The 13,138-nt window shown below is 34.8% G+C and overlaps 2 protein-coding genes across 2 annotated transcripts; both read left to right on the forward strand.

Annotated features, from left to right (window-relative positions):
- Window positions 1–1,396: 1,396 nt before the first annotated feature.
- On the forward strand, window positions 1,397–7,685 carry LOC120341828 (blue-sensitive opsin-like). The gene is made up of 7 exons (XM_078110987.1): window positions 1,397–1,681; window positions 1,984–2,112; window positions 2,637–2,766; window positions 3,046–3,168; window positions 3,575–3,714; window positions 4,841–5,082; window positions 5,976–7,685. The coding sequence occupies exons 1-7, from the start codon at window positions 1,599–1,601 to the stop codon at window positions 6,254–6,256; spliced, it is 1,128 nt and encodes a 375-aa protein (XP_077967113.1). The 5' UTR covers window positions 1,397–1,598; the 3' UTR covers window positions 6,257–7,685.
- A 2,197-nt stretch (window positions 7,686–9,882) lies between these two features.
- Window positions 9,883–11,939, forward strand: LOC144420994 (growth hormone secretagogue receptor type 1-like). The gene is made up of 4 exons (XM_078110988.1): window positions 9,883–10,070; window positions 10,444–10,572; window positions 11,146–11,275; window positions 11,555–11,939. Exons 1-4 carry the CDS (start codon window positions 9,988–9,990, stop codon window positions 11,726–11,728), a joined length of 516 nt encoding a protein of 171 aa, XP_077967114.1. The 5' UTR covers window positions 9,883–9,987; the 3' UTR covers window positions 11,729–11,939.
- Window positions 11,940–13,138: the final 1,199 nt, after the last annotated feature.

A 13,138-nucleotide genomic window follows, 5' to 3' on the forward strand; every position in this document is an offset into this window, starting at 1 on the left:
ACACTATGGAGATTTTGAGGCATTAAGTTTTTGTGTTCGAGATATGAAATAATCGTCAATTCTTCCACGCTTTCGTGAAGTAGTGCAATTCTAAATTTAATGAAGGTTTTATTATGTTTCATTGTATCAAAGTTTGGACTACCACGCGTTTTCTAAATCCTCATCCTAAAATCCTCGACTCCTTTTATCTCAAAGTACTGAAGATTTTAAATCTATTGGTCCAGTAGTTGCAGTGAAGAGCGATTTTCTCCAACAGTGAAAATCGTCTGTTTACAAAAACAAAATTAAAGCGAAACAATCAGTATATTATGTGCACATAGATTGTAATAATTACATTGGTTTTAAAAAATAGATGGATTTGAAAAGGAAATTAAGTGAACAAATGGAAAAAAGAGTTTAATTGATATAAAATATCGGTAAAGCTTCATCTGAGCACCGCGCATAAAGGAATGCCGCGTGGTTGCGCAATTTTCGAAAAAAATTAAAATTTAAATCGGACCACATGATAAATAGGAAAAAAGGGAAAAATAGCCTTTCGGCAACTTATTCAATCGTTGATTACTGAATATGTAAAATAGATTGTCGCTTGAAGATTGAATAGTTGTTCAATAGGTTCAATTGTGACGGAGAAGAGCGATGTTTTTACAATAACAACAACGTCAATTTTTCAAGCGGTCTATATTCATACTTTCTGTCCAATAATAAGTGTCATATAGCATAGGAACTACTCAAAACAAATTTATATGGATGCTAATAAAGGTAACCTCACAAGACGAGCTGTGCATCATTTGGTAATTGTTATGTCAATATCTTTGTCGTTGGGCTGTTCTTAATATAGCGATTTCTCCTATATGCAGAAAATATTACTTTCTACCTTATATCTGTCATACCACTTGTCAAAAATAAAACACGACATGCCTGAATTTTCACTATTACTGTATCATTGCTTACGTAGGAAACCGCTTTTGACACCAGATGTTTTGCTATTTTTGACTAAGTGTACTAAAAATAGTAGGCAATGTTTGAGGGGAAAAACAATGGTGTTTCATGCACCTGCGGCTTGAATAGTACAAATGAAAAAATGTTATGTTGAGATGTTAGGATTGGGTTTGTTTCACTCAGAGGCATTTGAAATAAAAGTGCAAACTTTTTGCCATAAAAGCCTCTCAAATTGCGGAAACTTAAATATGTGAGGTGAAGAGCTAATGATAACTCAAGATAGGTACTTACACACTGTGATACATTACATTGATCTTCTACATACATACAGATAAACGTATTATTACGTTATTTATTATTAATTATATATATTCAACGGTCATCGAAATTGGTCATGTCACGCTTGTCAACAACAAATCGATTCGGTTTTGGAACACATCGTTTGGTTCTTTCCCCTTCCATATGGACTGGTGATATAAATATTCCTCAGCACCTTATCGTCTACTATGGTCTGGTTGTTCCGAAGAAGAAGGGGTCGTATAAAAGATAAAAGCAGTGTTTGTTTACTTTAAACTTTACTTGAAGAGATTTTTCCAAGAAAGCGGCTGTCTTCTCATCTGAAAGAATATTAGTTTCTGCATGCTGTAGTTTTAAATACAATGAAATCAACAAATATGACAAACTACAATGCCGTTACTCCAGTAAACCATTTTTCGGTTGGCAATTCCTCCTCGCATATTGAGTAAGTAAGAGTACGATGGGATTAACGGAATTTGGAATCGCTGAATTTCATCACAATACTATTTAAAGTTAGTGGTCGATAACAGAGTTAATAGTGAAAAGAACTAAATTCTTTGTTTACTCGGTTCTGAATACATTGATCATAATGTCATTTCGTATTATCCAATTTCTCAAGTTAGAAGTTGCAAACCCATCTTTAATATCCTTTCCTCATATATATTTTTACGAGTAAAAGTCCAGAGAATAATCCATGAATTTTTTTTAAAGGAACAGAAAATGAAAGTACTCCAATTTCTATTTCAGACCGTACCAACGTCCGTTTGATGATTTAGGAATCCAGTTGTCTGGAGTCATCATATTCACTTTTTTAATCATTGGAATAGCACTAAATTTATTGACAATTCTTGTGATATGCAAATACAAAAAGCTAAGGTCAGTACAAAATTTACAAATACTCACTGGGATCGACTATATTAGGACAATCAAAAACATGTGAAAGCTGAATGTTTATTGTTGTCAAATAATGTTATGATGTCTATTCTCCAAGATAGCTATTTAGTTCATATCACACTGGTGGTATTTAACTTGTTTTCAAAAATATTAGTTAGGGAGTGAGTACACAAATCTACCAATGAAGTATTGTAGCCAAGGCGTATCTAGAGGGCAGCCATAGGGTAAACCGCCCCGGAAAGCACGTAGGGGTGTGTTTGTTGCTTGATTTGATGATTTGGATGAAAATAATAAAAACATTTTACTCGTACTTGAGCTCTAATTTGTTTATTCTCATGTATAATTTGTTTATCCCCAGGATTATTTTTGAAGTTAGGTATAAGGAGCATCATTATCAGGAACTCGCCCTGGGAAGCAGAAAAGTTTGATATGCTCCTATTAAAATTAAATGATTAATTATTTTAGTTGACTTATGATTCAAAAATACTTCATTTCATCGTTCACAGAAATTTGTTCGTGTATTTCATATTTTCTCTCTGTGTTTCTGACTTGATATCTGCAATCATCAGTTCCTTGTTTTGGTATCGACGAACTCTAGGATTTGATTTGTGGGAGATTCCAGATTTTTTCTGTAAGGTGAGCTTTAGACGGGACCTTGGTACGAGTTGAGAATGACTCTCTTTGCATTACTCACTGACTCGAGTTCGAGAAAATGGTTATAGCCTGAATAAAAAAAGCCCGTCGTGTAAAAGTGGTTTCTGTACCCGGTTTCCCGGCATGTCCTTATTCCCAGAACGGTTGATTTTTAATCTATCAGAATAACTTACCTAACGTTGTAACGTGGCTACCTGCGTTTCTTTTGAAGCTTTAAGGTTTACGCATTATCGAAATAGCTTTATATTTCTGCATTTTCAGTTTTTTTGGGCTGCAGATATAACGACTACTTTTTCTACTGCTCTTCATATCATGGCGTTTGCTGTTCTTCGTTGGATCTGGCTGAATTTCCCAACTAAAAAAATAAAAACGCGTACAGCACTGGTAAGTAGACGGCTTTTATCTAAGACTTATGAGATGTATGAATGTGTACGTTTAACTACTAGATCTTTTGTTAGCTGAGCTGATCATGTACTATAAAATGTTGCAAACAAAACCTTGCATTTTTATTGAATGTTAAAGTGACGATGCAAATTTGTTCCGTAGATATATAGGTGTGCTATGTTCCACTGTGTGGAAATGTGCTATACAAACATTAGCATGAGGCCTGATGCAATATATTACAAAATCAATCAGTGGGGGAAAATAACGACCTAATATATTTCTAATCAATATGCTGCTTCGTTCCTGCCGAATCAAATTTGTGTGAAAACAGTATTCTGGCTTGAATATAGTCAATTGAGGGTTTCGTACGTTGCTGTAGAAGGGATAAAAGTTAATTTGCTTTAAGATTATCATTTCCTTGATATGGTTCTTGTGCATCACCTGTGGATTTGTGCCGTATGCGATCTTCTGCGGGTCTCGAATACGTGATCGATACGGCAAGACAATGGATGCAAGATGGCCAGCCTGTACTTTAAATCCAGAATGGTTTGTAGTCAATAATATTAAAAAATATCAGTCATAAAGTCATAAATATCAGTCATGGTTTGCTGGTAATATTTCCACAGGTTTCCCTCGTGTTGCAAATTTGAATACTTCAGATTAGCTCCTAAATGACTGATGTCACGATAACACACAAATTTGCATAACTCGCGAAATTACACAATTCGAATAATGCATACGAAGTATAATAAGCCAGGCGATGTCAATATTTAGAGTTGTTCAACTAACATTCTCTCGTTTGACCATTGGCAAATTCCAGAAGTTAAGCATATTTTGTCATGAGTGCGGACTGTTTATTCTGGTGTGCAATGAGTGAAATATGAAAAAGTTGCAATATGCTGCTCAGTATTTTCGCAGCAAAAGCACAATAATAACATCGAGGGCGTTTCAATCTCAATAACGCTGCAATCTGGTATCAATGACCATATTTGCAGCAAAAGGTTTTTCAGTGCAGGTTAAAATTTACACCTAAGGAGTTAACATTTCCAGATGAAAAACTAGGATTTAATGTTTTGCAGGATTATCGTGAGGCATAGCAACAAAACAATAGTTTTAAATTTGAACGCCTATTAATCCAATAGTGGAAAAATACTATATGGCAAAAAGACGTAGTAAGCTAAAGAGACTTCTTTTTTATTTCGCAAATTGTTCATTTTTTTACTGTTCACACAGAAAGTACTATTGATATTACCGTCATAGTCCACGAATGTCGAACCACTGGCCCCTCACTTAGCACATTTTTACATTTTTGGCGCTTCCGTAGTATGTGCAACAAGATGGCGGACACCTGAACATAGTATGTGTATCAGATTGGGGGTTAGGCCCTAATTTTATTCCATTTTTTCTTTGTTTTAGTTCTATTACGAGTTCGGGGACTAGCCAAGTGACACCCGTAGTATTTGTACCTGATATTATGACCTAACCCTAACCTGATAAACATACTACGTTCCGGTGTCCGCCATCTAGTTGCACATACTACGGGAGTACCTTTTTTTTCGGTGACCCGTCGAGTCACAACTTAATGAAATATACATTCCGATGATGAAAAATTGATAATAAAATTGAAGTCTAAAGTCAATAACTAAAAGGTCGACTTTGTTTTGACATCCAGGATCGAGGAGTATTTGTTGTTTCAAAGAATTGCTTTCCCGATTTTCCTATATGTGCCTCTCGGAGTGATTGTTATTGTTTCTGTTATTATTGTCGTCCAACTGCGGGCATCGATACAATCTGGAATAGGAGACGCTCTCGGTAGCACAGCTCGAATGAATAGGAGGAGGCAGATCATGCAGGCCGTTTTGCAGTTAATGTTGATTGTGATATCGTTCCTAATCGGATATGTTCCATTCACAGGTGAGTTCAAACTCTTAACTTATCAAAGACCACGAAAAAGTAGTTTTATGACACTCACTCAGTCCTCTATGACGTCTCTTATAAAACAATACAATCAAGCCATAACACGTGAAAGACCAAAACTACACCGCATTGATAATTTTTTTGTCAACAAATTGAACAGAGGATAGATAGATACTCAAATGTTGATGATTCTAGACTTTTGTGAACTTTGGGTCTTCAATTCTAGTTGAGAAAACCGTCAAAACATGCAGGTTGTTTCCAATCATACATTTTATAGTATTGTATTATTTGACACATCTTCTCGCAGAGTTTTTTTTTTTTTTTGATAATTAATATTATATTTTAGTCCTAAATGCTATGGACGTTTCCCCGACCCCTGAAAGATTCTCCCTATGCTTTATCATTGCAAAATTTTTAACGCTGATTTTGAGAGGGTTTTGGAAAGTTTTCGCTTACAAAACGGCCCACATGTTCAAAACTATCGTTTATATTCAAAACAATAAACCACGTGCCGCTTATAGATACTAATATCTAATTTTATGCTAGTCTATCGCAGAGCTTGCGGTATCAATTTTTGATGATTGTAGCCTAACTAAAAGTCCCCGGAAGACATAGTGACAATTAATTTATTTGATTTACAACTATTTTTTGTAAACATAACTAAAAACTGTCGAATAACACCAAAAGAGGCAATGTTTACAACCACGGTTGAATTTCTGTCCGAGCGAAAGAAGTGTTTGAGCGGCGGCATAAATTCCAATTGTTACGTCATTGTTAATCTTTTGCTGATTTATGATTGTTACGGAAATAAACAATGAAATCGATGCTCGGGGAAACATCCATACATTTTTAAATATTGTATAAAAACACCTATTAATTTTGCATTTTAGCTTACGAATTTTGGAGTTTGCAACATCACCCAAATACTCGTTATCACCGAGTTTTCGATTACTGGTTCGGAATGTCTGAGTATCTTTGTATTAGATTTTCGGAATGCCTAAATCCTATCTTTTACAATATTGGTTCGAGTAAAATGAGAAAATGTACTATCAGGTATATCAAAGAAAAATTCGGAGTGAATGAGCCCCAAATTGGAAACACGTGGATCACTACAAACAACGCATCAAGAAGGCAGCTTTCTCGAATAAATACCAATTCAAGGCATGCATGATGCCAAAAATAACACATATTTGTGGTAACAAAAAAATCGCTATTTGTTATTTGAATGCTTTTGGACACGTTTAGTGGCCATAACGATCGTTTCAAAATTTTGTTGTTATTGTTATTTTCTTTCGTCATTATCTTTAAAAAATCGCTTTTCTCTTCGAATACTGGACCAATTGCTTTGGAATTTTCAGTGGTTCAAGATTGATTTTTTTGCCAGAAGGCTATTACTTTCATTTATTCCTGAATTTTCTATGAATCTCATGAGATATAATATTTCATCCAAAAATGCGCTGTATTAATTTTTAATTATGGGAACACGGTTTTTTATCCGCCAAGCGTGACGGCTGACTGTGAAAATTCGTCAAAGGTAAACCCTGCTTCGCTCTAGTCCACGTGTCCATATATTTGAGCGTTGCTCTCTTGTTTTTTTATATATTTTCGCGTCAATTCATAATTCATTATTGTAGGTATGTAGTCTACCGATTTCAAGTACATTATAGTGTTTGGATTGATTAAAAATGAAATGTTGATGGGAAGTTTAGTGAAAACACATCAATCGTTAACCGGTTGAAATTGACCGGAGCGTGGCGTTTGACGTAATGAGGTGAAATTTAGAATTCTTACGTCATAATGGTTCCAGAACAGTTCTGGTACACGGGAGATTGGAGCGATGAAGGAGCAGTGAATCCAGGTTCAAATATATAGCGGGAATGGCGCAAAAATATATGTGTGTGCCTGCTATCAGAGTGTGTATTCAGAACGGCAATAAATATAGTGAATACAAAGCATTCGTCACTATTTTCCCAAAATGTCGATTATGCTAATGTCCTTGCGACAGAAGGCGCACTTATTGGATGGCATTTAATAGACGTTCTTGCAATAAAATCGTGGAAATTATATTCTGATTTTATGGGAGGTGATTCTGAACTTGTTATTGTCAAGTTTTCATATTATCAGTCAAGCGAATGAGACGTTTGAAAACTTCCAATCCTATAAATACTTTTTCATTGAACCTGGTCTAGTAGGTCTGCCAGATCATCAGCTCAAAAATGAAAGCAAGACAGGACAAACAGTGCAGTGCGCACTTATTAAATTTTCTGCTCTTAATAAATTTTAATTCTTATCTTTTCCGTAAATCCCTGTCCGTTATGTTTTCATCGTTTTTTACCTGGGTTGAGCTAAATAATTACGAATGAGAGATGATTTTTCGGTGTTTGTACAGAGTCACTGACTACTGGTTCGGAATGTCAGAATACTTTTGTCTTCGATTCTCGTAATGTTTAAACCCAGTTTTCTAAAGAATTGGATCTGTTAAGATGAAAAGATACACTATCATATATGCCAAGGAAAAGTTTGGAATTCGTAAGAAAAAATCTGTACAGAAAATGGGCTGGCCACAGATTGCATTACGAAAAAAGGCAGAAGAAATCCGAGGTTCTGTTGAATTAGGAAACCAAATGAAAAAAAAATGTGAAACTCCTATGCTAGTAGAGATTGTGCCCGTACTGTATACATGGAAATCTCAAAAGCATTATTTATTCAACATTACCAATTGAAAATACCTCGAATTTTTTTTTTATCATTATCCGTGTGTATGTTATAATGATTAAAATAAACAAGTTTCATTTCAGTGTCTTTAATTCTTTTTTGATTACTTAAATATTTGCAGCATTTTTGTAATGATTTAAGACGCATTGACGCCGTTTCGTTGATGCAAAGTCGGTAGGATAAGTGAGTATTGCAGTCAAACCTGTAACTTGTGAGCACATCATTATATATTTTGATAAGTTTTCTTCAAAAGGGTTGTGTATTAATAACAAATACCAACACTCAAATATGTGGACACGGTAAGGCCAGAGAAAATCGAGTTTGCTGCAGGGATGGGCGGACATTCATTTTGGAGGCGGTCAATGCAGAATGAACAGCTCCATATTATGACTTAGGTGAAATAAAAATAAATAAATAAAAGTAATAGCTTAAAAGCGACTCTCAAAGTACTAAAAATTTTAAATCTATTAGTCGATTAGTTGCAGTGAAGTGCGATTTTCTCCAACAGCGAAAATCGTCTCTTTACAAAAACAAACATATAGCGAAACAATCAATCGCTTATCTGCTCTTATATTGTAATAATAACATCGTGTTCAATGAAGAAGTGAATTTGAAAAGTAAATTAAGTGGACTAATGGAAAAAAGTTTAATTGATGTAAAATAGTGGCTTTCCATTGGTCCATCTAGTCGCGAATCAGTAAAAAATTCTGATGCAACATGTTATAGTGTTAACACTAAATGATCGAATGCTTTTTTATACTAGGAAAGAATACTCATACAATATTACGCCTATATTCATATGTGCATTTCCAGTTTTAAGTTGTCGAATACCGACATGGAGAGAACACCTTATACAAAAGAAAAATGCATGGACACAAAAGTCAAATGACTATCCGAAGTACAGCAATGGCCTATGAGACATGAAATAGGTTGTCTGATAACAAAACATCTTTCAGTCAAAATTACAAACCAGGTCATCGTAGCAAGTTACGGTGGTAACGGTAAAGCTTCATCTGAGCACCATGTCTGAAGGAATGCCACGTGGTGACGTAATTTCCGCAAAAATTCAAAATTTGGGGTGAAATACCGGACCACATGAAAAATAAAAAAATAAATTGCTTTTTAGCAACCTATTCAATCTTCGATTACTGAATATATAAAATAGATAAGTTCAATTGTGACGGAGAAGAGCGATGTTTTCACAAGGACAACAACCCAACAACATTTTTTCAAGTGGTTTATATTCATACTTCTTGTCCAATGATAAGTGCCATATGGAAAAGGAACTACCCAGTACACATTTATATGGATACTAATGAAGATAACATCACAAGACGAGCAAGTACATCACAAGTAAATCATTTGGTAATTGTTACGCCATGTCAATATTTTTGTCGTTGGTCTTTTTTTTTTAGCGGTATCTCATATATGCAAAAATGCTTACTTTTTACCTCATTTCTGTCATACCGCTTGTCAATAAAACACGACACGCTTGAATTTTCACAATTACATGTATTATTGCTTGTGTGAAACCGCCTTTGACTCCGGATTTTTTGGTAAGTATACTCAAAAATAGTAGGCAAATGTTTGAGGGAAAAACAATGGTGTTTCATGCACCTGCGGCTTAATTAGGACAAATGAAAGAATGAGATGTTGGATGTTAGGATTGGGTTTGTTTCACTCAGAGGCATTTGAAATAGAAGCGAATACTTTTTGCCATAGAAGCCTCTCAAATTGCGGAAAACTTGAATATGTGAAGGGAAGAGCTAATGATAACTCATTATGTACTTACACACATTGATACATTTTTACATGGCCTACATTAAATTGACCTTGTACATACATACAGATAAACCTATTATTACGCATTCAATGTTAATTATATATATTCGTCAGGTCAGCGAAATTGGTCATGTCACGCTTGTCAACAAACAACAAATCTTATCGATTCAGTTTTGAAAAACATCGTTTGATTTTTTTCCGCTCCCATATGGACTGGTGATATAAATATTCCTCAGCACTCTATCCGACTACTATGGTCTGATTGTTCCGAAGAGGAAGGAGACGTATAAAAGATAGAAGCGGTGTTTGTTCACTTCAAATTTTACTTTAGGAGTATTTTTCAGGACGACTGCCTTCTCATTTCTGACGGAATCTTTGTTTCTGCATACTGTAATTTTGAATACAATGAAATCAACAAATATGACAAACTACAATGCCGTTACTCCAGTAAACCATTTTTCGCTTGACAATTCCTCCTCGCGTATTGAGTAAGTATGAGTACGATGGGATTATCGTATACCATAGTGAGATCGAATTGATTTTGGAGCCAAATTTCAATTACAATACTATTTAAAGTTAGTGGTCGATAATGAGTTAATAATGAAAAGATCTTATCACGGTGGCGCGATTTTTTTTTTCTAAATCGTTTAAGGCCAAATTCTTCGTTTACTCGTTTCTGAATATATTGATTGGCTGGTCGTAATGTTATTTCGTATTATCCAATTTCTCAAGTAAGAAGTTGCAAACCCATCTTTAATATCCTTTCTTCGTATATATTTTTACGAGTAAAAAGTCCAGAGCATACTCCATGAAGAATTTTGAACGGAATAGAAAATGAGGGTAATCTAATTTCTATTTCAGACCGTACCAACGTCCGTTTGATGATTTAGGAATCCAGTTGTCTGGAGTCATCATATTCACATTTTTTATCATTGGATTAGCACTAAATTTATTGACAATTCTTGTGATATGCAAATACAAAAAGCTAAGGTTAGTACAAAATTTACAAATATTCACTGGGATCGACTATATAGCAGTTACTTAGAGTTTTGTTAAGACAATTGTAAAACGTGTGAAAGCAGAAAGCTTATTGTCCTCAATTAATGTTATAATGTCCTTTCCCCAAGGTAACTATTTAGCTGATATCACACTGGTGGTATTTAAATTGTTTTCAAAAATATTAGTTAGGAAGTGAGTACACAAATTTACCTATAAACTATTCTAGCCAAGGCGTATCTAGGGGGCAGCCATCGGGTCAACCGCCCGGAAGCCACGTTGTAGGGGTCAGTTTGTTGCTTGGTTTGATGATTTGGATAAAAATATTAAAAACATTTCGCTCGTACTTGAGCTCCAATTTATTTATTCTCATGTATAACAACATGTATAATTTGTTTATCTCAAGGATTATTTTTGAAGTTAGGTATAAGGGGCATCATTATCAGGAACTCACCCTGGGCAACAGAAAAGTTTGATACGCCCCTGATTGTAGCTTATATTTAAATTGAATAATTAATTTTTTTAGTTGACTTATGATTCAAAAATACTTTATTTCATTGTTCACAGAAATTTGTTCGTGTATTTCATATTTTCTCTCTGTGTTTCTGACTTGATATCTGCAATCATCAGTACCTTGTTCTGGTATCGACGAACTCTAGGATTTGATTTGTGGGAGATTCCAGATTTTTTCTGTAAGGTGAGCTTTAGACGGGACCTTGGTACGAGTTGAGAATGCCTCTTTGCATTATTCATTGACTCGAGTTTAAGAAAATGGTTATAGCCTGAATAAAAAAGCTGCCTGGAGTACTCGTCGTGTAAAAGTGGTTTCTGTACCCGGTTTATCGGCATGTCCATATTCCCAGAACGATTAATTTTCAAGCTACCCTACCTAACGTTGTAACGTGACTATATGCGTTAGTTCCAACCTTTGCGGTTTACGCATTATTGAAATAATTTTATATTTCTGCATTTTCAGTTTTTCTGGGCTGCAGATATAACAACTACTTTTTCGACTGCGCTTCATATCATGACGTTTGCTGTACTTCGCTGGATCTGGCTGAAATTCCCATTTAAAAAAATAAAAACGCGTACAGCACTGGTAAGTATAGACCGATTTTATCTAAGACTTATGAGATGTATGAATGTGTGAGTTTACCTACTAGATCTTTTGTTAGCTGAGCTGATTATGTACTATAAAATGTTGCAAACAAAACCTCACATTTTTATTAAATGCTCAAGTGACGATGCAAATTTGTTCCGTAGATATATAGGTGTGCTACGTTCCACTGTGTGGGAATGTGCTATACAAACTTTAGCACGAGGCCTGATGCAATATATTCCAAAATCAATCTATAGGGAAAAATAACGACCTAATATACTTCTAATCAATATGCTGCTTGGTTCCTGCCAAATCAAATTTGTGTGAAAACAGTATTTTGGATTAAATATAGTCAATTGGGGATTTCGTATATGTTGCTGTAGCAAGAGATAAAAGTTAATTTGTTTTAAGATTATCATTTCCTTGATATGGTTTTTGTGCATCACTTGTGGATCTGTGCCCTATGCAGTCTTCTACGGGTCTCGAATACGTAATCGATACGGCAAGACAATGAATGCAATATGGCCAGCCTGTACTTTAAATCCAGAATGGTTTGTAATCATTATTATTAATAAAAACATATCAGTCGTAAAGTATCTAATGGTTTGCTGATAATATTCCCAGAGGTTTCCCTCGTGCTGCAAATTTGAATATATACTATAGATTAGCTCCAAAATGACTGATGACACGATGACACACAAATTTGTATAACTGGCCATGTTACACAATATAAATAACGCATAAAAATAGTACAAGTGCGACTGGCCGCATGCGATCAAGATTTACAGTTGCTCAACTACCATTTTCTCGTTTAACCATTGTTGTTGTTGTTATATGTTTTATGGCGCTTATAACTTCAGTGGTCTTTTGCGCCATTGATCAATTCAAATTTAAAAAATACTATACCTTATACTAACATATAATACAATATTTACGAATATATAATTATACAATTGAATCAATTGCAATAAGTAATTATTTCTAAACATTTCTGCCCGTAGACAAAACAAGTTCGATAACAGTTTCAATAATGTCCATGTTACTAAGCACTTCTTCCAAAGTCATTTCCAGTTTAAGTTTTCTGGCTTTGCTAATGACTGGGCTCCTTTGATTATTATATCGTTGACAATGCAATAGGTAGTGGGCTACGGTCTCGGGTACGAAACACTGTTCACAAAATCCGTCTGAATGACAGCCAATTTTATGTAAATGTGCATTCAGGGCGCAATGACCACTTTGCAGTCGGAATAAAAGAACTTGATATTTACGTGACAAAGTTTTGTTTTCTAGTCGTGACATCGTGGTAGGATGAAATCTATTATAATGGCTTGAGTTTACCGAGTTTATTGTAGCTATTTTCACAATTAATATGTTTTCGAATGCTGAATAATTAAGAAGAGCTGAAAGGGCATTGAGACAATCTGTTATTATCAATACACGTTCCGGTCTTGTTGTTGCGAT

This window comes from Styela clava, chromosome 3 (genome assembly GCF_964204865.1).
Source record: "Styela clava chromosome 3, kaStyClav1.hap1.2, whole genome shotgun sequence".
In the NCBI taxonomy this organism is placed as follows: Eukaryota; Metazoa; Chordata; class Ascidiacea; order Stolidobranchia; family Styelidae; genus Styela; species Styela clava.

Coding starts and splice junctions, on each gene's coding strand:
- LOC120341828 (XM_078110987.1), top strand. CDS start 1,599: ATGAAATCAACAAATATGACAAACTACAATGCCGTTACTCCAGTAAAC. Junction 3,169..3,574: donor TAAAAACGCGTACAGCACTG/GTAAGTAGACGG, acceptor ATTTGCTTTAAG/ATTATCATTTCCTTGATATG. Junction 3,715..4,840: donor TGTACTTTAAATCCAGAATG/GTTTGTAGTCAA, acceptor TTTGACATCCAG/GATCGAGGAGTATTTGTTGT.
- LOC144420994 (XM_078110988.1), top strand. CDS start 9,988: ATGAAATCAACAAATATGACAAACTACAATGCCGTTACTCCAGTAAAC. Junction 10,573..11,145: donor TGCAAATACAAAAAGCTAAG/GTTAGTACAAAA, acceptor CATTGTTCACAG/AAATTTGTTCGTGTATTTCA. Junction 11,276..11,554: donor TTCCAGATTTTTTCTGTAAG/GTGAGCTTTAGA, acceptor CTGCATTTTCAG/TTTTTCTGGGCTGCAGATAT.